General features: G+C 41.0%; 1 protein-coding gene across 37 annotated transcripts in view; it reads left to right on the top strand.

The window, feature by feature from the left end:
* The first annotated feature begins 5,362 nt into the window (after positions 1–5,362).
* Positions 5,363–24,005, top strand: part of PTPN20 (protein tyrosine phosphatase non-receptor type 20) — a 92,361-nt gene continuing 73,718 nt past the window's right edge. For 14 of the 37 annotated variants that reach the window (XM_023230181.1, XM_026446806.1, XM_026446797.1 and 11 more), the window contains exon 1: positions 5,363–5,468. Coding sequence is in view for 6 of the 37 variants with exons in the window: in XM_023230180.1 (XP_023085948.1) it covers positions 5,791–5,797 (7 nt within the window). In the remaining 31 variants the exon portion in view is untranslated. Of the gene's footprint in view, positions 5,469–5,676; positions 5,798–24,005 lie in introns of those variants that run through there. The other 23 variants (XM_023230180.1, XM_026446810.1, XM_026446807.1 and 20 more) reach the window with 5 other exon arrangements.

Genomic DNA, 24,005 nt, shown 5'->3' with positions numbered 1-24,005 from the left:
CTTGTCCTTCAAGTTGCCCACTTGGGCCTCTTCCAAGTGTACTTTCTTTCCTTTTGTTCCTGCTCTAAAGCTTTTTAATGAACTTTCTCTCCTGCTCTAACACTTGCCTTGGTCTCTCTTTCTGCCTTATGCCCCTCAGATTCTTTCTTCTAAGGAGGCAAGAGTTGAGATTGCTGCAGACCCATACAGATTTGCCACCAATAACCTAGATGACTTCTACCACTAACACACCCATGAGGATTTACAAAAAATTGAGGCCAGGAGTAGAAAATTCCTTTGAAAAGAGTTGTTGGATTGCTATGGCATTTCCCTGTTTCCCCTCTTTGTGGAGGGGAGAGGAATGAGGTACCTCTCCTTTCCCTCCAGCCACATGAGAAACACTGCTCAAATCATATACAGGGTTTGACATGTGTCTTCTGCAAGGGCTTAGTGTCTAGAATGGCCCTGAGCAATCTCATGGTGAGAGGTGATGACAGCAACAACATGCCTGACGGGAGAGCAAAGCGAAAGAGGACTGCGCTAGGAGTAAACAGCCAATCCTTATGTCAGGGCAAGGGTGTGGACGCGCTGTTTATGTAGCCAAGTAAGCTGCAGGCAGGGTATAGCCTGGAGCCACTGTAAAATAAGCAGGGGTGATGGGGACCACAGCAGAGAGAGAGCCGGAGCCTCAGCTCCCACAGAGCATGCATTAGGGGGAATCACAAAAAGGCACCCACATGTAGCCATTGAATGACAAAAAAGGTGGCCCTTCCTTTCCTGTGCAGCCCATTATTGGGGCACAAAACAATGCCTACAACACACCCTCCACTTACTCATTTGTCTGGTACCTTTATTCATGGCAAAAATTACATAAACAGATTGGTAGCCCTGGAGGGGCTGAGGGAGGGTCTTGTAAGTAGCTTGGCAGAGGCAACATCACTGGGCATGGGTTTGTACTCAGAGATCTTCTGCAGGGGAATTCCTGAGAAAACACAAGATTGTCTCGCAGAAGAAATAGACAGCTCAAAATAGCTGCTGAGCCCAGGGGGCCCACTGCAGGAGGACTCTAGCTGTAGAGGTGTCAGCCACTGAGTCTGGAGTGCCTAGGTGTGAATCTGGGTGAGAAAGGAGAAATTGATGGTGCTCATTTCCCAGGCTGAAGGTGAAGAGAGCCTAATAATTAGATAAGTCAGAGGGAATCTTAAACTGAAATGGGAATATTCTGGGTGTTCAAAGTTATAAACCAGCCCAAGATTTCATACGCATGGGCCCAGGGAAAAAGCATCTGGGCGTTGAGTTCAAATGGCATTGCAAAGAAACAAAGTTGTCTTCTGTTTGCACTCTGTTAGGTTCCACTAATGAGATGCAGTTCAGTGAAGACATGTGTATTCTTGCTGTAAAGCACAGGACTTGGTGCAGACCAAGGAGCAATTCATAAGGATTAAAAGGCATGAATCTAGGTTCTTAGAATTTGGCAGTCTTTGCACTTCACTTTCTGCCACATCATTATTTTACAGTTAGTAAGTAGAGCTGCAAGTGGAGGGCAGGACATTTATGTTCAAGGGTTTGTGGCAGGCTCTCCTGCTAGCTGAGCAGCTCTCTTCCATCGAAGCCTATGGATTATCTCTCCTTGTGGTGTGTGCATGCAGAGCCATGGGCTGGTTGAAGCTGCAAACAGATGAGCAGCCAATAAATGGATCAATCTATTAATATTTACTGGGCATCTGCCGTGTGTCAGGCTCAGGGACCAGGCAGCCGGGATTCACAAGATAAATGTATGTTCTTGTGCTCTTTAAATAGTTTTCCACCTCCACTGGGATTTTTATTGGCATTGAAATCTCCACAATTTATTTTTATAGAGTCTTTTATGTGAAGCATCTCAAAGCAGGGCAGAGAGAAACACACAGAGAGGTCCTCCCAGCTTCTTCCAAGCTCATGGTCCTCATCAACTCAGGCTTAATAGGGCTGGGTGTGAAGCATACCATTCCCAAATGAACCAGGCTGCAAAGCACAGGCCTGAAGCAGGGGGTGCTGTGAAGGGCAATGCCAATGAAGCGATTTTTTGTCTGCCAATGTTGTTCTTAGTTATCTTCTCTTCCTGGGCTCCAAGCCTGAGTTAGAAAACTCTGAACTTGAGCATGGGCCTTGGAGTCTCTCCCGAGGCCCTGAGTTCTAGCTATCCACTGGGGTCCTCCTGACTGTATCTGGGGACCCATGGCTTGGATGAGAGTATGTTTGGCAGTAAGTACTTATACTTGTAAGGAGTAGATGAGCCCTACCTCAGCAGAAAGCAGACATTAGCATGGCCCTCAAGGTCCATCTCAAAGGACATCTGGATATCTGGATCAAGACCAAGGACTGCAAAGACAAAAATTCCAAAACCAGCATTGCCTCCCTGTGCTGGCCAATTCTGCTTCTCCAGCTGAGCCTTCCCAGTGTGATGATTTGACTGTTTGTCCCCTCCTACACGCATGTATTAATATTAAAAGAAATTTGGTTGCTGCTGTGATAGTAGAGTTAGGAGGTGTGACCTTCGGGAGGTGAAAGGACCATGAGGACTCTGTCCTTCTGGGTGAGATTAATGCTATTAAAGAGGGCGAGTTTGGCTTCCTTTTTCCTATTTTCCCTCTGCCTTCTGCCACACGAGGACACAGTATTCCTCTTCTTTGGAGGATGCAGCAATAAGACTCCCATCAGTTGCTGGCACCTGATCTTGGACTTCCCATTCTCCAGAACTGTGAGAAAAAAACGTTTTGTTCTTTGCTAATTATCCAGGCTCAGGAATTCTGTTATAGCAGCACAAAACAGACTAATACACCCAGGGATTAGCATTGAGCCTCGGACCATGCAGGAAATAAGGAAGCGGTGTCTGGGAGGTGTGGTGCGGCAGGCAGGGGACAACCAAGAGACTTCCCAGCCCTGTTGGAAAGTGGACCTGGAGGGATGGATTAAAAGAGGCAGAACTGAGGCCTGGGCTGGAGGACCAGAGAGTGAAACTGGGCCTGCATTGGGGAGTCAGGAGGACCTTAAGCTGCATGGGAAGCCCTGTGTGACTGAATCCTAGGACCATGAGGAGAGGCAACATTAGCAACTAGGTCTCGGGCCTCTGCTTTTGGAATCACTGTGTGGTGCATGAACTCATCCAGACTGTGTGATGTGTGAAGGGCATCCAGCCTTACCCCTAAAGTACAGAGACTGCAGTGGGTCTGTTGCTCAGAGAGAACTCCCAGAAACTCTGGGAGAGTCACAGACCTAGAGAAGCGTATGGCTCAAATCTCTTGAGCAAGAAAAGCAGTGTTCACTGCCAGGCACAGTGATGAATGCTTCTGTTCTTTGTCTCATTAAACACTTGCAACTGTGTCCCCTTTTTTAAAAAAAGGAAAACTGAGACACCAGTTGGGAAGTAACCTGCCAAAGGCCACCAACTATTCAGTAGCAAAGCAGGGACTTAAGGCTAGGCTTGCAAGACTCCTAGTGCTACTGGAAATTGGTGACTCAAGGGTTTAAAGAGGCCTCCAAAGAAGGGTAGTTAACTGTGATGGGCCCTAAACTTCATAGTTCTTTGAATTTTTCACAGGTAAAAGGACAGAAAGCCAAGAAGAGCCTTCTGGGTCAGTGGCTTCTTGGAATATTGTGTAGTCAAGCAGGAAGTCTGCGGAAGATGGAATGAGACCTCAGGGTCCGCTCTTACCAACTGTTCATTTAGCCGCTATGCAAGGATTTCCTGGTGATGTTAGTGGGGTTATTCCCTCTGTATGTCTTGGAGCAGCCATGCTCCTCATGTTTGTGAAATGATGACCAGCGCAGAATCCTGATGTTAGACACTATGAAGGAACATTAGACATGGGGTCCATCTTTAAAGGGGAATCCTACCCTGGTGATATAGTTTGTATATTCGTCCCATCTAAATCTAATGCTGGGCTGGGTGCAGTGGCTCACGCCTGTAATCCTAGCACTTTGGGAGACCGAGCGGGCAGATCACCTGAGGTCAGGAGTTCAAGACCAGCCTGGCCAACACAGTGGAACCCCGTCTCTACTAAAAATACAAAAATCAGCCGGCTGTGGTGGCATGTGCCTATAGTCCCAGCTACTGGGGAGGTTGAGGCAGGAGAATTGCTTGAACCAGGGAGGTGGAGGTTGCAGTGAGCTGAGATCACACCACTGCACTCCTGCCTGGGTAACAGAGCAAGACGCCATCTCAAAATAAATAAGTAAATCAATAAAATAAATCTAATGTTGAAATTTGATCCCCAGTGTTGGAGGTGGGGCCTGATGGGAAGTGTCTGGATCATGTGGGTAGATCCTTTATGAATGACTTGGTGCTAGTCTTGTGGAAGTGAGTGAGTTCTTACTCTTTGTTCCCATGAGAACTGGTCGTGGAAAAGAGCCAGGCACCTCCCACCTCTCTCTCTTCCTCTGTCTTGCACATGTTGGTTCTCCTTTGTCTTCTGCCATGAATGGAAGCTTCCTGAGGCCTTCATCAAAAGCAGATGGTGGTGCCATGTTTCTTGTACAGCCTGCAGAACTGTGAAACAAACAAACCTCTTTTCTTTATAATTACCCAGGCTCAGGTATTGCTTTGTAGCAACACAAACAAAGACATATGGCAATGGCATATGTTGCTTGCAGGGTACCTTGGCTGATGCAGAAAGAAAAAGTCTCTGTAGAGACTCACTGTCAGTGACTACGGAGCAGGAAGCTGGCCTCAGAGCCTGGACAGAGGGTGGCTGTCGCTGCTTAACTGCAGTTCAGCTCAAGCATATGGCTCCCTGTGGGACCAGCATTGAAGGCTGGGGGATAAGTGAGGCAGGTCTTGTCACACCTTCAGGGTAATTGGATTCACCAAAGTGGCTCTGGTCAGGACCAATGAATAGAGGTGTGTTGGTCAAGATAAAAAGATCCTGGCTTCCTGTTTTCAGGCAACGTCTACGATTGAATTCCCTCTACACTGACCACCCTTGCTGAAGTTGTCTTAACTGACCTAGTAGCCAACTGACCTCATATTCTGGCACAGGCTCTGACTCCTTTTGCAATAGCCTATCTGCCCTGCTCTGATACTACAAAGGGACCCCCACCCCAGCCCTCTGAGGACTCAGTAGGGTTTTAGAGGGCAGGTGTGGGTCAGGTGAGCATTCCTGGAGAACACAGTCCTCAGTGGTTCAGGATATAAGCATGGCTCAGACAGCTGTTGGCATTATCAGCCTGGCCTGGGAGAGGGGGATGCGCACAGGGTGGTGCACAGGGCCCGCAGGGAATTTACAGCGGCGTCCCCCACAGGTTCTGAGTGCCTTGGAAGACCGGTAGAGGCAGGCTCTGTCTGTCCCTGCTTGGCAGGCAGAGGGCCCCAGCGCAGGGAGAGGCTCCAGTGCGCAGGCTCGCGGGCGCAGGTGGGATTGGACAGCGACGAAGGCCGGCGGGCTCGCCTTGGACCCAACTGGCGAGGCTGCTAGAGTTGCAGCGGGGCAGTTGGGGCGGCTCCGCAGGCCCAGGTGAGGAAAGGTGACTGGGGCCCAGGTGGGCAGGGGGCGTGCCGGAGGCCGCCGCGCTGGGCTGTGGGAGGGCGGGCGTGAAGATACCGTTGATGTGCAGGCGACCCAAGGTGTGAGCTGTGGCCCCGAGAGGCTGCCCGGGTGGGTCTGGGCTGTGAGGTAGTGTCGCTGCAGCCCGAGGGCAGGACCCGATCCTGGCCATGTGATGCCAGCTGCACTGTGACGCGTGTTGGGGCGCCTATGCGTGACGGGACTGGGACAGGAACCCTGTGGCTCTGTGGCAGGGGAAGGCCACCAACTCCCTGAGGAGCAGCAGTGTGGTATGATTAGTAAGAAGCCGTCATCAGGCGCTAAGACAGCCAAGAACTTCCCAATGACTCAAGGGCCGGTGGAGGTAAAGAGACCTAGAAATAAATAACATGAATTCATCAATCCATTCAGCAGCTATTTTGAACGCCGCCTGTGTGCCAGACGCTGTTCCAGAAGCTCTGAATATCATTGAATGTGATAGGCAAGGCCCTCATATGCTAGCCTTGATTCAAGGAAAACTGTAGGATGGGGTAGGTTTCATTTTTGGAAGTTGTGGAATCAGTACTTACGTTTTGAATGTGTTAAGTTTAAGATGCCCAGTAGGTTTTTCCCAATAAAACTTACTAGACATAAGCATAAGCTGGGGAGAATTTTACAGAGGGCTCTGACCACCTACCACCTACAGGTGCCATGAACATTTAGCACATTTGATTTTTCACATTACCTATTCACCTTGTCTCCATTTATCAGTCACCTGGTAGTTTTTTTTTTTTTTTTAGTGTGGTGAAATATACACACATAAATCATCTAGTAGATATTTGGGTTGAGATATCAAATATACTTTTTAGAAATTTAAATCTGAAGTCCTGGAGGATGTCGGGCTAGAGGTAATCTTTGAAATGGGCATCATATACTGTACATAGTATTTAAAATATATGGGACTGGTGAAGACATCTAGTTTAATAGTGTACACAAAGAAGAAGGGAAGCCAAAAAAGGGAGGGAGGTAGTGGTCAACCATGTTGAATGTTACTGTGTAAGATGAATTTGGTAATTAGGAGGATTTTAATCATTTTGACAAGAATAACTTTAATGGAAAAGAGGGGCATTAAAGTTGGGTAGAGGTTTTACAAGAGAGAAGAAAGCAGAATGTTTATATGGCAATGTGATTAAACTCATAGAAAGGAAAAACTGCTGCAGATGAAAGAGGGGAACATTGTAGAGGGTAGCTGTTGAATACCTGAGAGAGGAGGAGACCCTATGCAAGTGAGTAGTTGGTTTTGAAATGAGCAGCGACACTTCCTCTGTTGCAACTAGAAGGGAAGCTGAGACAACAGGTGCAGATACGGTGGGTGGTGGGAAGAGAGTCTATTGGTACAGTCGTCCATCAGCTGAGAGGGAGGGCAGCAGGGGAGAGGAAAGGTGTGGGAACTTGGAGGAGAGACATGTGACAGAGTGCTAGAGAGGGTGAAAGTGAACTTACTAGAGAAATAAAGTTGAATTCCCAGGCAGTGCTGAGGGCCCATTTGAGATGTGTAGTCATGCATTTAAAGTGATACAAACCAGTGTAGTTGTATCGTGTTCAACTTCGGAAGGGTGTTGTGAGGATTAAATAAGGTAATGCATGAAAAACATTTAATAGCGTATCAGGCATTTGATGAATGTTAACGCTTTTTATTTGAGCCCTCATTTTGTTTTTCTTTTCTGTTTATACATATGTGACTGAGGAGGGCTGGCAATTACTACCCGACAGACTGTTCTGGGGCATGTTCTCCAATCACAGAGAACTACAGTTTGCAGCTACTCAGAAGTCTGATTCCTGTTGCGGTTACATGTACACAGCGTGATAATTGAGGGTGTTTGCTTTTTAGAGGCATTGTCCTGGACTGTTTGGGCTGAGGTTTGTCACAGTGACAGTCCTTAAGTTTTTGTGAAAATCTTTTATGACTGCATTTCATATTAGATCTGATGCACTAGTAATCTATAGAATCTACAAATCTAAGATCAGCAGGAAAATTTTCAATTTGATAGGTTTTCATTTCTCCCTGACCATTTGAGCTGTATTAAAATACAAATAACAATAATGGCTGACAGTAAGCTCTTGAAAGTGCCAAGCACTTTTTTAAGCACATCACATGCATAATCTTGTTTAATCGTCACCTCAACTCTACAAGGCAGGTACAATTATTTTACTGATTTTTCAGATGCAAAATTAGGCTCCAAGAGGTTAAGTAATTTGCCCAAGGTACACGTACCCTGACCTCCAGTTTCTACTGCAGACAGCAATTTTTTTTTTTTTTTTAAACTGCTTCACCATCACTCATCTGCATTGCAGTGGAGTACTTAACATGCTGGACTCCAAAGCCAGAATGCCTGGTTTCAGAAAACTGCCACTTAGTAGCTATGGGACTTTGGGTAAATCATCTAACTTCTGTGTGCCTTTGTTTCTTTTTTGACAAAATGGAAATAATAATAGTACCTGCCTGATAGGGCTATTATCATTGCAATTGAGAATCACATGAGTTAATATATTCAATATGCCTAATAGAGTGCCTGGTTGTTTAAATGCCACTATTATCACCTGCTTGCTAGTACTACCATGGAGCAGTATATACTGATTGGTTTGATCAAAATAATACTCCAAATGTCCTGTTATTGTGTCTAAGCAGAGTTTTAAAATTGCAGCCCACTATATTATTCCCACCTCAGGGATCACTCCTGTTTCCTCTGAGTTTATCTCTCTGAGGGAAACAAATAGATAACAGTTTGCTTCTAGGAGCAGAAAACAACTCAAATTTCATTCAGACTCATTTGACCAATAGAGTTCATTTCATTCATCCTGGCATTGCATACCACTTAGCAAAGGGGAATAAGGCTTGGAGAGTAATGTGATTCCATGTTGCTTTTCCCAGATCAGCAGCCCATTTAGAGGAATTTGGTTAGAAAGGCCAATGGACTGCATGGCCAGTATTGGGCACAGTATACGGTAGGTGATGTGGGTCAGTGGGCTGGACATAAAAGTGTTCTGAAAAGATCTGTAAAGTCTTTGGAGTTACTATGATGTGTTGTGTCAGTTACTGATTAAAAGTGACTGGCAGGCTTGGCATTTGAGACCAGTGAAAGTTCTAAGTGATCTTTGCTGATATGCAACACGTAGAGTAAATGTATGATAAAAAGTAGTAATTCTCAGTGAGTTTGCATCAGAATCACCAGTGGGAGCTTTATGAAGATTTGCAGAATGACAGGCTCCACTTCCACAGATTCTGAATCAGTAAGTCTCAGCAGGGTTCTGGAATCAATCAACTTTTTTAAGAGCTCCCCAAGTGACTGTGATGTGCAGTTAGCATGGGATATCATTAGTGCAAATCAGTGCTTTTAAGCCCTGACTGTGTTTTACAATTACCTTTCAATCAGCTTTTTAAAAACATACTGATGTTCTGGAGCCACCCCAGGGATTCTGATTTAATTTAGCCTGGGTGAGGTCTGGACATTGGTGTGTTTCTTTAAAAAAATTTCTCAGGTGATTCTAATGTACAGCTAGGTTTGAGAATCACTGGCATAGTCAGCTAGATTTCCCGCCATAGTTTATTTACTCTTGAAAATTTAAACATAGCTTCAGGCAATATCTTACCACCAGGAAAGTGGAAAAATGAGCATTTCTGAATTTCTCCAATGTAAATGTTCAATATGATAATCAGGTAACAACAAAAAATGTGAATTGCTGATAGAATTAGCATTTCTTACACTAAGCTATGAAGATTTGATCAAGTTTCCCCTGGGGATGAGAACTTACATTTCCCAAGAGCTTTATATGGAACCTCAATATTTCAGCAACTCTGGGAGGTACATATAATTCCCGTTTTGTAGATGAGAATTTTGAGGCTAAGGGAGGTTAAGTAGCTTGCACACTCAGTTGTGTATATTTCCAAGGTCTAGGTTCCATTTTCTCAGTGATTCTCAACTTTGAGTGCACACTGGGATCACCTGGGGAACTTTAAAATTACAAGTGCTTGGCTGGGCGCGGTGGCTCATGCCTGTAATCCCAGCACTTTGGGAGGCCAAGGCAGGTGGATCACGAGGTCAGGAGATCGAGACCATCCTGGCTAACATGGTGAAACCCCATCTCTACTAAAAATACAAAAATTAGCTGGGCGTGGTGGCATGCACATGTAGTTCCAGCTACTTGGGAGGCTGAGGCAGAAGAATCACTGGAAGCTGGGAGGTGGAGGTTGTAGTGAGCCAAGATCACGCCACTGCACCGCAGCCTGGCAACAGAGCGAGACTCCGTCTAAAAAGAAAAAGAAAAAAAAATTACCAGTGCTAGTGTTCCATTCTCAGAGATGCTGATTTTGTTGTCTGGTGTGGCCTGGAATTGGGATTTTGCAAAGCTCTCCAGCTAATTCTAATGTGCAGCAGAAATTGGGAATCATGCATTACACCATGCAGCTTCCTGGTGGTCTAAATTAATTTTCTCGTACACCCGTAGGTTGCCCTTCTGTAGACTGCTGTGACTGGGTTCCTTGCCTTTGTACATTCACTTATCTTAGTATCTTAGTATCTTTTCTTTACACTCCTTCCTCAACTTTTAGCAAATAGGTAAAGGTTGCCAGACACTGTTCTTGGTGCCAGAATGACACAGTGATGACAGGGCAGACCAAGTTGCCAGCCTCATAGTACTTATATTGGGGAGGTAGACAATAAACATGTGAAAAGATGCATATGGACTTACATAGGTAAGCAAACTTTAAGGTAATGAAAAGTGCTTTGGGGAAAAGTAAAGCAGGATGATAAATAGTGATCCCAGCAGCAATGCATGAGAGTCCATTTGCTCCACATCTTCACCAGAACCACTTTGTATTGGATTGTGTTTGTGTGCTTGATTTTAGCATTTCTAGTAGGTATGTAGTAGTATTTCGTTATGGTTTTCCTTTGCATTTTTGTGTTGGCCAGTTCATGAAAATACATCTTTTCATGTATTTATTTGCCATCTATGTTTCTTCTTTGGTGAAGTATCTGTTCACATCTTTCGACTATTTAAAATTGGGTCATCCTCTTTTTGAGTTATAAGAGTCTATATATTTAGGACATAAGTCCTTCCTCAGATGTGTGTTTTGCAAATACCTTCTCCTAGACTGGGGCTTGACTTTGCACTTTCTTAATGCTATCTTCTGAAGAGCAGAAGATTTTAATTATTTTGAAGTCGAGTTATCAATTATTTCTTTTGTGGTTTGTGCTTAGTGTCTTAAGAAATCTTTGTTTAATCCAGTGTCACCAAAGTTTTCCCCTAAGTTTTCATCTAGAAGTTTTATAGGTTTAGAGTTTGCATTTAGGTCTGTCATCTATTTTGAGTTGATTTTGTACATAATGTGAGTATGGGGTGAAGTTTATAATTCTGTGTGTGGATGTCTCATTTTCCCAACACACTTGTTGAAAGCACTATCCTATCCCCATTATATTATCTTGACACCTTTCCCTCCTAAATCAATTGTTACTATGTGTGAACTATTTCTAATCTCTCTGTTCTTTCCTGCTGAGGTATATGTCTATTCTTATACCAGCACCACATTGGATATTCCATTCATAACTTCTATTCATTATAGGGAGGTCCTAGTTAGTGAAATAAAGGAAGGGAAAGATATAAGCGTACTACACAGATTAAAAAGGAAGAAATAAAATTGTCTTTATTTGCAGACAACATGATTGTTTATGTAGGAACCTGAGGAATCTACAAAAAAGCTACTAGAAATAACATGACTTTGGCAAAGACACAGGATGTGAGGCCAATATACAAAAATCAATTGTATTTATCACTGGCAATGAACAACTGGAAATTAAAACTTAAAAACACAATTGACAATAGTGTCAAAAACATGAAAAACTGAGGGATAAATATAATGAAGTTCTGTAATATTTGAATACTAAAAACTATAAAACATTGAAGAGGGAAAGAAAACCAAATAAATGGAGAAATAAATCTATTCTATTTGATAATATTTTGTTAAGGGTTTTTTTTTGCATATATATTCATGAGAGATATTGGTCTATAAAGATACTGGTCTGTAATATTCTTAATTTTGGTATCAAGGTTAATGGTGGTCTCATAAATTACTTGGGAGTGTTCCCTTTTCTATTTTCTGGACCATTTTGTATAGGAGTGTTATTCTTCCTTAAAGGTTTGGTAGAGTTCAACAGGGAGGTGTCTGGGCCTAAAGTTTCCTTGTGTTAGTTTTATACCATTGACTCAAGTTTTAAAACTATATATGGCTATTCAGATTTTATGTGCTACTCAGTTCTTTTTGAGTGAACTTTAATACTTTGGATCTTTCAAGGAATTAGTTCCTTTCATCTATGTTATCAACTTTGGCATATAGTTGTTTGTAATACTTTCTTATTATCCTTTTAATGGCATTAACATTAGGATCTGTAGTGAAGTCCTCTTTTTCATTTCATTTCTGATTTTGGTTATTTGTGTATTCCATCTTCTCTGCCTCCCTTTTTCTCTCCCTCCTCTATCTCTTCCTCTTTCCTTCTCACCCCTTCCTTTCTTTCAATAGTCAGTCCAGAGCTGCACTGCTCAATAGTTATCCCTAGTCACATGTGTCTATTTAAATGTAAATTAATTTCAATAAAATTACATTGAAAATTGAGTTCCTCAGTCACACTGGCCACATTTTAAGTGATCAGTAGTCACAAGTGGCTTCCATATTGGAGGGTGCTGCTAAATAGAATGTTTTCATCATTCTACAAAGTTCTACTGGACATTGAGGGTCTAGAGGTTAGTAATTTTTCTTTAAATCTTTTCACGGACCTGTTTTGGATTTCATTGATTTTTCTCTGTTGTTTTTTTGTTTTCCACTTCATTGATTTTTTTGCTCTTTATTATTTCCTTCTTTTTGCTTGCCTTGGATTTAATTTCTTTTTTAATTTCTTAAAGTAGGACCTTAGATTACTCATTTGAGGCCTCTATTGTTTCCTAATATAAATATTTAATGCTATAAATTTCTCTATCAGCACTATTTTAGCTGCATCCACGAATTTTGATGTTGTATTTTTACCTTCATTCAATTCAGAATATTGTATAGTTTCATTTGTCACTTCTTTGAATTTGGAGTTATTTAGAAATATATTGTTTAATTTCCAAATATTTGAGAATTTTAAAGATGTATTTCTTTGATTTATATTTTAATTCCATTTTAAAAAACATATTTTGTATTTCAGTTTAATGTTTTATGGTTTGTTTTTAGACCCGGAATATGGACTATCCTTGTGAATGTTCCATGTCTACTTTAATACTTATTTTGTTGTTGGCTGGGATGCCCTATAAAAGTTAGGCCAAATTGCTTCATAGTGTTGTTTAGGTTTTCTGTCCTTACTATCTGTCTACTTGTCTCCAACATTGTTGTAGATTTTTCTGTTTTTTCATTTCAGTTTTCATTTTATCACTTTGGAAGCTATGTTGTTGGATACACACACATTTAGAATTCTTACGTATTATGTAATGCCCCTTTTTATTTCTGAAAATGTTTATCATTTTTTAAAGTCTATGCTGTCGATGTAAATATGGCCATTCTATCTTTCTTTTGATCGGTGTTTACATGGATTATCTTTTTTGCATTTTTTAAATTTATCATGTCTTTATAGGTAAGGTGGGTTTCTTGTAGACAGTATATAACTGGATCTCACTTTTCAAATCCTGTCAGATAAACCCTGACTTTCCTGACTTTTAATTTGGATGGCTAGACCATTTACATTTAATATAATTATTGATATGATTAGATTGTAATCTGTTATCTTGCCAGGTTTGCACTTGCCTTACCTGTGCTATAATCTATTCTCTTCTTTTCCTATACTCTTTTGGTTTAAATGAGGCTTGCTTTACTTACTCAATTTTTTACTCCATTTTATCTCCATGCTGCCCTTTTCAGAGAAAAGCTTCTGCTTTTTCTCCTCCATGCTTCTTCTCCTTCTTTTTATTCTTTTTGTTAGTGGTTACTCTAGGCTCTATAAGTTTGTCACAGTCTACCTTCAAATAATATATCATTTCACATATAGTATAATATATATACCTTACAGCAGTATGCTTCCATTATTTCCCACCCATACTTTGTGTTATGATTGCCATACATTTTACATCTGCATATCTTATAAACTCCACCATGTAATTGTCATTATTTTTGCTTTAGACAATTATCTTTTTAAATTCTTGTTCTCTTCACTCTTAAAAATCTTATTTTATAGACTACTTTTAGAACAGTTTTAGATTTATAAAAAATTGAGCAGATAGTACAGAAAGTTACCGTATACCCCCTCAGCCCCATGGTTTTCCCTATTGTTAATATGTTGCTTTTGTTTGGTACATTTGTTATAGTTAATAAACCAATATCCATAGATTAGTATTAACTGAAGTCTCTAGTTTACATTAAGGTTCACTAGTTATATTGTACATTTCTATGGGTTTTGACAAATGTATAATGTCATGTATCCACAATTATAGTATCATACAAAATAGTTTCATTGCCCTAAAGGTCTTCTGTGCTTCATCTATTCATTATTCCAGCTCAACCCCTGGACCCCTGCTAACCACTGATCTTTTCGCTGTCTCAAAAGCTTTGCTTTTCCTACAGTGTCATATAGTTGGAATTATATAGTATGCAGCCTTTCAAATTGGCTTATTTTCTTTAGAAACATTGATTTAAGCTTTCTCCATATTTTATTATAGCTTGATAGCTTATTGTTTATCATTATATAGATAGATGCTCCTTGAAAGGGCCATATATGCAAAATAACCCCCAAATACAGAAGGAGCCAAGAAATCAAAGAATGAGGCAGGCATATCTAGTTTATTGGCAGAGGGTGATTTTTAGGGGGAACTTATGGAGACAAATGTGTTCTTGGGCAGAAATGTGTTCTTTTAAGAGAGGCAGATGTTCACACCATTACTCCCCTGACTCAGGGTTTATATACCATGCGGAAAGAGTGTATATATGCTCCATAGGCAAGTAAAGACAACCCTCCAGAACAGGCAAGATTTCTCTATGTATCGTAGCCTATAATTTGTGTGATAACATCAAGGTCCACATGTTCTTACACTATGGATAGGAAATAAGGTAGGAATCAGGAGGCGTTTCCAGGACTGGGGTTCATCAGAAGTCAGAGTAGTGGATTAGCATCCAAAATGGAGTAACTTCTGTCTCCACAGTGGACACATCACAGTTTGTTCAAATTAGGAAGTACATCTTGGTTGCTTCCAGTTTTGTGTGATTATGAATTAAGCAGCTATACACATTTGAATGCAAGTTTTTTGTGAATGTAAGTTTTCAGATTAATTAGGTGAATACCTAGGAGTACAGTTGCTGGATAGTATGGCAATACTATGTGTAGCTTTGAAGGAATTTGCTTAAGGTGTCTTTAAAGTGGCCGTACCATTTTGCATTCCCACTGACAATGAATGAGTGTTCCTGTTGCTCCATATATTCACCATCATTTGCTATTGTCAGTTTTTTGCTTTTTAGCCATTCTAATAGGTATATAGTATTGTCTCATTGTTGTTTTAGTTTGCAATTCCAATAAGGACATATGATGCTAAGCATCTTTTCATATGCTTATTTGCCACCATTATAACTTCTTTTAGGAGGTGTCAATTTAGATATTTTGCTAACTTTATTTTATTTTGTTTCTTTTACTTTTTTTTTTTTTATTTTACTTTAAGTTCTAGGGTATGTGTGCACAATGTGCAGGTTTGTTACATAGGTATACATGTGCCATGTTGGTTTACTGTGCCCATTAACTCGTCATTTACATAAGGCATACCTCCTAATGCTATCCCTCCCCTAGACCCCCACCCCATGACAGGCCCTGGTGTGTGATGTTCGCTGCCCTATGTCCAAGTGTTCTCATTGTTCAGTTCCCACCTATGAGTGAGAACATGTGGTGTTTGGTTTTCTGTCGTTGTGATAGTTTGCTCACAATGATGGTTTCCAGCTTCATTCATGTCCCTGCAAAGGGCATGAACTCATCCATTTTTATGGCTGCATAGTATTCCACGATGTATATGTACCACATTTTCTTAATCCAGTCTATCATTGATGGACATTTGGGTTGGTTCCAAGTCTTTGCTATTGTGAATAGTGTTGCAATAAACATACATGTGCATGTGTCTTTATAGCAGCATGATTTATAATCCTTTGGGTATATACCCAGTAATGGGATTGCTGGGTCAAATGGTATTTCTAGTCCTAGATCCTTGAGGAATCACCACATTCTCTCCAGCACCTGTTGTTTCCTGACATTTTAATGATCGCTATTCTAACTGGTGTGAGATGGTATCTCATTGCGGTTTTGATTTGCATTTCTCTGATGACCAGTGATGAGGAGCATTTTTTCATGTGTCTGTTGGTGGCATAAATGTCTTCTTTTGAGAAGTGTCTGCTCATAGCCTTCACCCACTTTTTATGGGGTTGTTTGTTTTTCTTGAAAACTTGTTTAAGTTCTTTGTAGATTCTGGATATTAGCCCTTTGTCAGATGAGTAGGTTGCAAAAATTTTCTCCCATTCTGTGGGTTTCCTGTTCACTCTGATGGTAGTTTCTTTTGCTGTGCAGAAGCTCTTTAGTTTAATTAGATCCCATTTGTCAATTTTGGCTTTCGTTGCCATTACTTTTGGTGTTTTAGACATGAAGTCTTTGCCTATGCCTATGTCCTGAATGGTATTGCCTAGGTTTTCTTCTAGGGTTTTTATGGTTTTGGATCTAACATTTAAGTCTTTAATCTATCTTGAATTAATATTTATATAAGGTATAAGGAAGGAATTCAGTTTCAGCTTTCTACACATGGCTAGCCAGTTTTCCCAGCACCATTTATTAAATACAGAATCCTTTCCCAATTTCTTGTTTTTGTCAGATTTGTCAAAGATCAGATGGTTGTAGATGTGTGGTGTTATTTCTGAGGCCTCTGTTCTGTTCCATTGGTCTATATTTCTTTTTTGGTTCCATGTGAACTTTAAAGCAGTTTTTTCCAATTCTGTGAAGAAAGTCATTGGTAGCTTAATGGGAATGGCATTGAATCTATAAATTACCTTGGGCAGTATGGCCATTTTCATGATATCGATTCTTCCTATCCATTAGCATGGAACATTCTTCCATTTGTTTGTGTCTGCTTTTGTTTTGTTGAGCAGTGGTTTGTAGTTCTCCTTAAAGAGGTCCTTCACATCCTTTGTAAGTTGAATTCCTAGGTATGTTATTCTCTTTGTAGGAATTGCGAATGGGAGTTCACTCATGATCTGGCTGTTTGTCTGTTATTGGTGTACAGGAATGCTTGTGATTTTTGCACATTGATTTTGTATTCTGAGACTTTGCTGAAGTTTCTTATCAGCTTAAGGAGATTTGGGGCTGAGACGATGGAGTTTTCTAAATATACAATCATGTCATCTGCAAACAGGGACAATCTGACTTCTACTTTTCCTAACTGAATACCCTTTATTTCTTTCTCTTGCCTGATTGCCCTGACCAGAACTTCCAACACTATGTTGAATAGGAGTGGTGAGAGAGGACATTCCTGTCTTGTGCCAGTTTTCGAAGAGAATGCTTCCAGTTTTTGCCTATTCAGTATGATATTGGCTGCGGGTTTGTCATAAATAGCTCTTATTATTTGGAGATACGTTACATCAGTACTTAGTTTATTGAGAATTTTTAGCATGAAGGGCTGTTGAATTTTGTTGAAGGCCTTTTCTGCATCTATTGAGATAATCATGTGGTTTTTGTCTTTGGTTCTGTTTATATGCTGGATTATGTTTCTTGATTTGCATTTGTTGAACTAGGCTTGCATCCTAGGGATGAAGCTGACTTGATCGTGGTGGATAAGGTTTTTGATGTGCTGCTGGATTCAGTTTGCCAGTACTAAGAATTTTCGCGTGGATGTTCATCAGGGATATTGGTCTAAAATTCTCTTTTTTTTTGTTGTGTCTCTGCCAGGCTTTGGTATCAGGATGATGCCGGCCTCATAAAATGAGTTAGGGAGGGTTCCCTCTTTTTTTATTGATTGGAATAATTTCGGAAGGATGGTACCAGCTCCTCTTTTTACCTCTGGTAAAATTTGGCTGTGAATCCATCTGGTCCTGGACTTTTTTTGGTTGGCAGGCTATTAATTACTGCCTCAATTTCAGAGCCTATTACTGGTCTATTCAAAGATTCAACTTCTTCCTGATTTAGTCTTGGGAGGGTGTATGTGTCCAGGAATTTATCCATTTCTTCTAGATTTTGTCATTTATTTGCATTGAGGTGTTTATAGTATTCTCTGAGGGTAGTTTGTATTTCTGTGGCATCAGTGGTGATAGCTCCTTTATCATTTTTTATTGCATCTATTTGGTTCTTATCTCTTTTCTTCTTTATTAGTCTTGCTGGTGGTCCATCAGTTTTGTTGATCTTTTCAAAAAATCAGCTCCTGGATTCATTGATTTTTTTGAAGGGCTTTTGTGTGTGTGTGTGTGTGTGTGTGTGTGTGTCTCTATCTCCTTCAGTTCTGCTCTGATATTAGTTATTTCCTGCCTTCTGCTAGCTTTTGAATGTGTTTGCTCTTGCTTCTCTAGTTATTTTAATTGTGATGTTAGGTTGTTGATTTTAGATCTTTCCTGCTTTCCCTTAAATGGACATTTACTACTGTAAATTTCCCTCTACACACTGCTTTAAGTGTATCCCAGAGATTCTGGTACGTTGTGTCTTTGTTCTCATTGGTTTCAAAGAGCATCTTTATTTCTGCTTTCATTTTGTTATTTACCCAGTAGTCATTCAGGAGCAGGTTGTTCAGTTTCCATGTAACTGTGCAGTTCTGAGTTCTAATTTGATTGCACTGTGGTCTGAGAGACAATTTGTTGTGATTTCTGTTCTTTTCCATTTGTTGAGGAGTGCTTTATTTCCAACTATGTGGTCAATTTTGGAATAAGTGCGATGTGGTGCTGAGAAAAATGTATACTCTGTTGATTTGTGGTGGAGAGTTCTGTAGATGTCTATTAGGTCCGCTTGGTGCAGAGCTGAGTTCAAGTCCTGGATATCCTTGTTAACTTTCTGTATTGTTGATCTAATATTGACAGTGGAGTGTTAAAGTCTCCCATTAATATTTTGTGGGAGTCTATGTCTCTTTGTAGGTCTCTAAGGACTTGCTTTATGAATCTGGGTGCTCCTGTATTGGGTGCATATATATTTAGGATAGTTAGCTCTTCCTGTTGAATTGATCCCTTTACCATTATGTAATGGCCTTCTTTGTCTCTTTTGATCTTTGATGGTTTAAAGTCTGTTTTATCAGAGACTAGGATTGCAACCCCTGCTTTTTTTTGTTCTCCATTTGCTTGGTAGATCTTCCTCCATCCTTTTATTTTGAGCCTATGTATGTCTCTGCATGTGAGATGGGTCTCCTGAAGACAGCAGACTGATGGGTCTTGACTCTTTATCCAGTTTGCCAGTCTGTGTCTTTTAATTGGAGCATTTAGTCCATTTACATTTAAGGTTAATATTGTTCTGTGTGAACTTGATCCTGCCATTATGATATTAACTGGTTATTTTGCTCATTAGTTGATGCAGTTTCTTCCTAGCCTCGATGGTCTTTACATTTTGGCATGCTTTTGCAATGGCTGGTACCGGTTGTTCCTTTCCATGTTTAGGGCTTCCTTCAGGGTCTCTTGTAAGGCAGGCCTGGTGGTGACAAAATCTCTAAGCATTTGCTTATCTGTAAAGAATTTTATTTCTCCTTCACTTATGAAACTTAGTTTGGCTGGATATGAAATTCTGGGTTGAAAATTCTTTTCTTTAAGAACTTTGAATATTGGCCCCCACTCTCTTCTGGCTTGTAGAGTTTCTGCCGAGAGATCTGCTGTCAGTCTGATGGGCTTCCCTTTGTGGGTAACCCGACCTTTCTCTCTGGCTGCCCTTAAGATTTTTTCCTTCATTTCAACTTTGGTGAATCTGGCAATGATGTGTCTTGGAGTTGCTCTTTGCGAAGAGTATCTTTGTGGCGTTCTCTGTATTTCCTGAATTTGAATGCTGGCCTGTGCTGCTAGGTTGGGGAAGTTCTCCTGGATGACATCCTGAAGAGTGTTTTCCAATTTGGTTCCATTTTCCCCCTCACTTTCAGGCACCCCAATCAGACGTAGATTTGGTCTTTTTACATAATCCCATACTTCTTGCAGGCTTTGTTCATTTCTTTTTCTTCTTTTTTCTTTTGGTTTCTCTTCTCGCTTCATTTCATTCATTTGATCCTCAATCGCTGATACTCTTTCTTCCAGTTGATCGAGTCGGTTACTGAAGCTTGTGCATTTGTCACGTATTTCTCGTGTCATGGTTTTCATCTCTGTCATTTCGTTTATGACCTTCTCTGCATTAATTAGTTTAGCTGTCAATTCTTCCACTCTTTTTTCAAGATTTTTAGTTTCTTTGCGCTGGGTACGTAATTCCTCCTTTAGCTCTGAGAGGTTTGATGGACTGAAGCCTTCTTCTCTCATCTCGTCAAAATCATTCTCTGACCAGCTTTGTTCCGTTGCTGGCGATGGGCTGTGCTCCTTTGCAGGGGGAGATGCGCTCTTATTTTTTGAATTTCCAGCTTTTCTGCCCTGCTTTTTCCCCATCTTTGTGGTTTTATCTGTCTCTGGTCTTTGATGATGGTGACGTACTGATGGGGTTTTGTTATAGGTGTCCTTCCTGTTTGATAGTTTTCCTTCTGACAGTCAGAACCCCCAGCTAGAGGTCTGTTGGAGATTGCTTGAGGTCCACTCCAGACCCTGTTTGCCTGGGTATCAGCAGCAGAGATTGCAGAAGATAGAATATTGCTGAACAGCGAGTGCACCTGTCTGATTCTTGCTTTGGAAGCTTCCTCTCAGGGGTGTATTCCACCCTGTGAGGTGTGGGGTGTCAGTCTGCCCCTAGTGGGGGATGTCTCCCAGTTAGGCTACTCAGGGGTCAGGGACCCACTTGAGCAGGCAGTCTGCCCCTTCTCAGATCTCAACCTCCGTGTTGGAGATCCACTGCTCTCTTCAAAGCTGTCAGACAGAGTCGTTCACGTCTGCACAGGCCTCTGCTGCTTTAGCTGAGCCCTGTCCCCAGAGGCGGAGTCTACAGAGACAGACAGGTTTCCTTGAGCTGCTGTGAGCTGCACCCAGTTCGAGCTTCCCAGCGGCTTTGTTTACCTACTTAAGCCTCAGCGATGGCAGGCGCCCCTCCCCAAGCCTCGCTGCTGCCTTGTGGTTAGATTGCCGCAGACTGCTGTGTTAGCAAGTAGGGAGGCTCCGTGGGCTTGGGACCCTCCCGGCCAGGTGTGGGATATATTCTCCTGGTGTGCCGGTGTGCTTACAGTGCAGTATTGGGGTGGGAGTTACCCGATTTTCCAGGTGTTGTGTGTCTCAGTTCCCCTGGCTAGGAAAAGGGACTCCCTTCCCCCTTGCGCTTCCCAGGTGAGGCGATGCCTTGCCCTGCTTCAGCTCTCGCTGGTCAGGCTGCAGCAGCTGACCAGCACCGATTGTCCGGCACTCCCGAGTTAGATGACCCCAGTGCCTCAGTTGAAAATGCAGAAATCACCGGTCTTCTGTGTCGCTGGCACTGGGAGATGGAGACTGGAGCTGTTCCTATTTGGCCATCTTGCTCCGCCCCCCATGGAGACAGATTTGAGCTAGACTCCTGTCTCCCTGTTGGTTGACCTACAAAAAAGTCTTTCTTTTCTTAAAAACCCAGTGCCATAGTATTGGCTTCTAACACATTAAACAGTGAACTTTTTTGCTTGATAACAGTGATTGGAGGTACAGGAATTGTATATTTTGAAATAAAGCACCCTCTTGTAATTACTGGTACACTTCCAAAAGAGAGAGAGAGGAATGTAGGAAGGAGGGAAGAAAAGAAGTTTAAACAGACAGATAGACAAACGGATGGACCCGAGGTTCAGGAGGTTGGGGGGAATATGCCAAAGCAATTTATATCATGAATGAAATAAGGTTGTTTGCCTTGGCACCTTAATAGCAGAGGCATCCAGGTAACAGAGTCATTTCGGAAAGATGTCTTAAGTCATTCATTACTTTTACTTGAACCATTCTAATAATTGAAAAAGTATTTACTCAGAATGTAGCTCATGGCAACTGTATCATCAGTGCTTGGGTTTCAAGGGGTGAAGCATTGTTGACATAGGGTTCCAGTGCCTTTGGAACGTTAAGTCTTCCATTGTTCCAATGGATGCTCACAGTAATCGTTAGTGAGCTTGCTGCAAACACAGATGGTGACAGTTTGTTCTCATGTCTATGATGGGTGGGTAGCAACTATTTTTTAATGTTTAAACTTACATTAGTCACTTGATATTATCTTTATACAAGTGTTTCTGTATTTTATTTTAATTGAAGTACATTATCTTTTTGCAGCTTTTTAAAAATCAACTTTATTGAGGTATAATTATATATAAAGCTTTTAACCTTGCAAATAAAGACGGTTTTCTTTCTTCCTCCCCAATATTAATCCTTTTATTTTATTTTTCTTGTTTTGCCTGATTGCACTGGGCGAACTGTCAGTGGCTCTGGAGGTGGCATTTCAGCACTTCACTTCTCCCTACTTCCCTCTGAGCCCCCAGCCCTCACACTCACATACTACAGAGAATGATTAAGAAACCATGGAATGACATTTCTTAATGGTTACGTTTATAATCAGAAAAAGCAATACCACCATTCTTTATAAAAAACTAAAAATCATTATTAAAAGGCATAAAACCTGCCAAATAATTACTAGTAGCCTAAGAAGCTTGTACTGAGAATTTAGTCACAGGAAATACAGATTTCAGAGGAAAGAACTCTTATCCCTGGGGTGACTACAGGTAGGGCAAGAGTCAGTCACTATTGAACATTTGAGACTTCTTTCATTCCCTTCTCTTCAGGTTAGTATAGGTCTCAGGGAGTAGTGTGTGATAGAACTTTCACAAGAATTAGAGGTAGCCCCACCCCTGGTGCTAAGAATTGCCAGAGGCCCAAGGTGCTGAGCATGTCATTTTAAATTGTATGTTTTCGCATCTTGCACCCAACCCAAAGTCCACTGTGAAGAAATAGTCTTTGTTAGCACCTGTTTCAGTTTTGAGAGAGTTTGAGATAGACTGAAAATACTGTCCTGGCTGAGAATTTGAGAATATGTACAGTATTCACTGATTCTCCAATTATGTCACCCTGCCATCTGAGGAAAGGTGTTTTGCTTTTGTTTTCTGAGCAAACCAAACACTTGTAGTTTTTCTTTTTTTTATGATTAGATGGGATCACTTTGTTTCATATTGGAGCTTTTGTTCCTCTATCCTCAGTGCTCTATCATAGAATAACTAATACTTTTTAAAGGATTTCCCTTTTATCAGGGCTAATTCTCTATTTTCTATACTATTGCACCTTCCCCAGGAGTTGGAGGGAAACCTTTGTCTTACGGACCTGACCACTGATCCCTCAATATCTTTCACAATCTTTCCCTCAGGGACCGAGTGCCTATCACTCAAGTGATACCTCCGTGACTTCTCAGAGCTCTTGATGTGGATCACCAGTTACCTGGTGATACATACACCTTCTTTATGGAATCAACTAATTAGTCCCTCAAACATTTCTTGCATGTCTCCAATGTGTTAGTTTAGTGGCTGGAGATTCAAAAATGAAAATGTTGTAGTTTCTGTCCTCAAGCTGCTTGTGGTCCAACCCGAGGAGATGAGTCCAGAAATCATTATAAAACATGGAGCTTATAGGGGAAGCACTTGCAGGGGCTTACTTAGCCAAGCTTGAAGGGAGGTGGGAAATATGGTAAAAGCTTGCACTATGTTTTCTGAAAAGTTTTCTTCTGCAAATGAAGATTTTGTTTTTATCATATAGTTTACTTTTCTAGGTTATCTAAAATTTCAGTACACATGTGTTGATGTTGACTTGTATGATCCTATTACTGATTTACTACAGTAGCTGCAACTCAAAATTGAATTAAATGTTAATCATTTTAATATTGCTTTGTTTTGTCTATTTTAAGATACACTAGAAAACATGTCAGGAAAGGGAAATTTATCCAGTTTATTTCTTGTGTTTCTGTAGGGTTATCTGTGACTCGCTGCACTGTTGTTTATTAAAATACTAGGATTAGGCATGCATTTCTGATCAAAGCTGTTCTGATGGAAGGTCTGAACAACTGACTGTTGGTATGGTTTGATATGAATTTTAGTCTATTCATCTGTGCACTAGAGAGATCTTACTAATATGTGTGTGTATTTACATAAAGAGGATAAGTCATTGGTGTAGAGGGCCATTCACATATTTATTTGTGGAATGCAAGGTATAGCATGTTTAAACCCTAGTATTTGAATTAGTAATGAGTGTCTCCAGTTATCAAGGAGTGTCTTGAAATTATTTGATAAAATTTGAAACAAAATTTATTTTGTCTTTAATTAAAATTGTACTATTTTGTATCTTTTCAAACACATAGTTGGTAGGCAGAAGCTTAGGTGTCATTCTTAGAGGTTCTTAGTTAATTCTGAGGTCCTTAA

The sequence above is a fragment of the Piliocolobus tephrosceles genome, chromosome 9 (assembly GCF_002776525.5).
Source record: "Piliocolobus tephrosceles isolate RC106 chromosome 9, ASM277652v3, whole genome shotgun sequence".
Taxonomy (NCBI): Eukaryota; Metazoa; Chordata; class Mammalia; order Primates; family Cercopithecidae; genus Piliocolobus; species Piliocolobus tephrosceles.
Note: the sequence above shows the minus strand (reverse complement) of the source record. Positions and strands in the feature narration are given on the sequence as shown.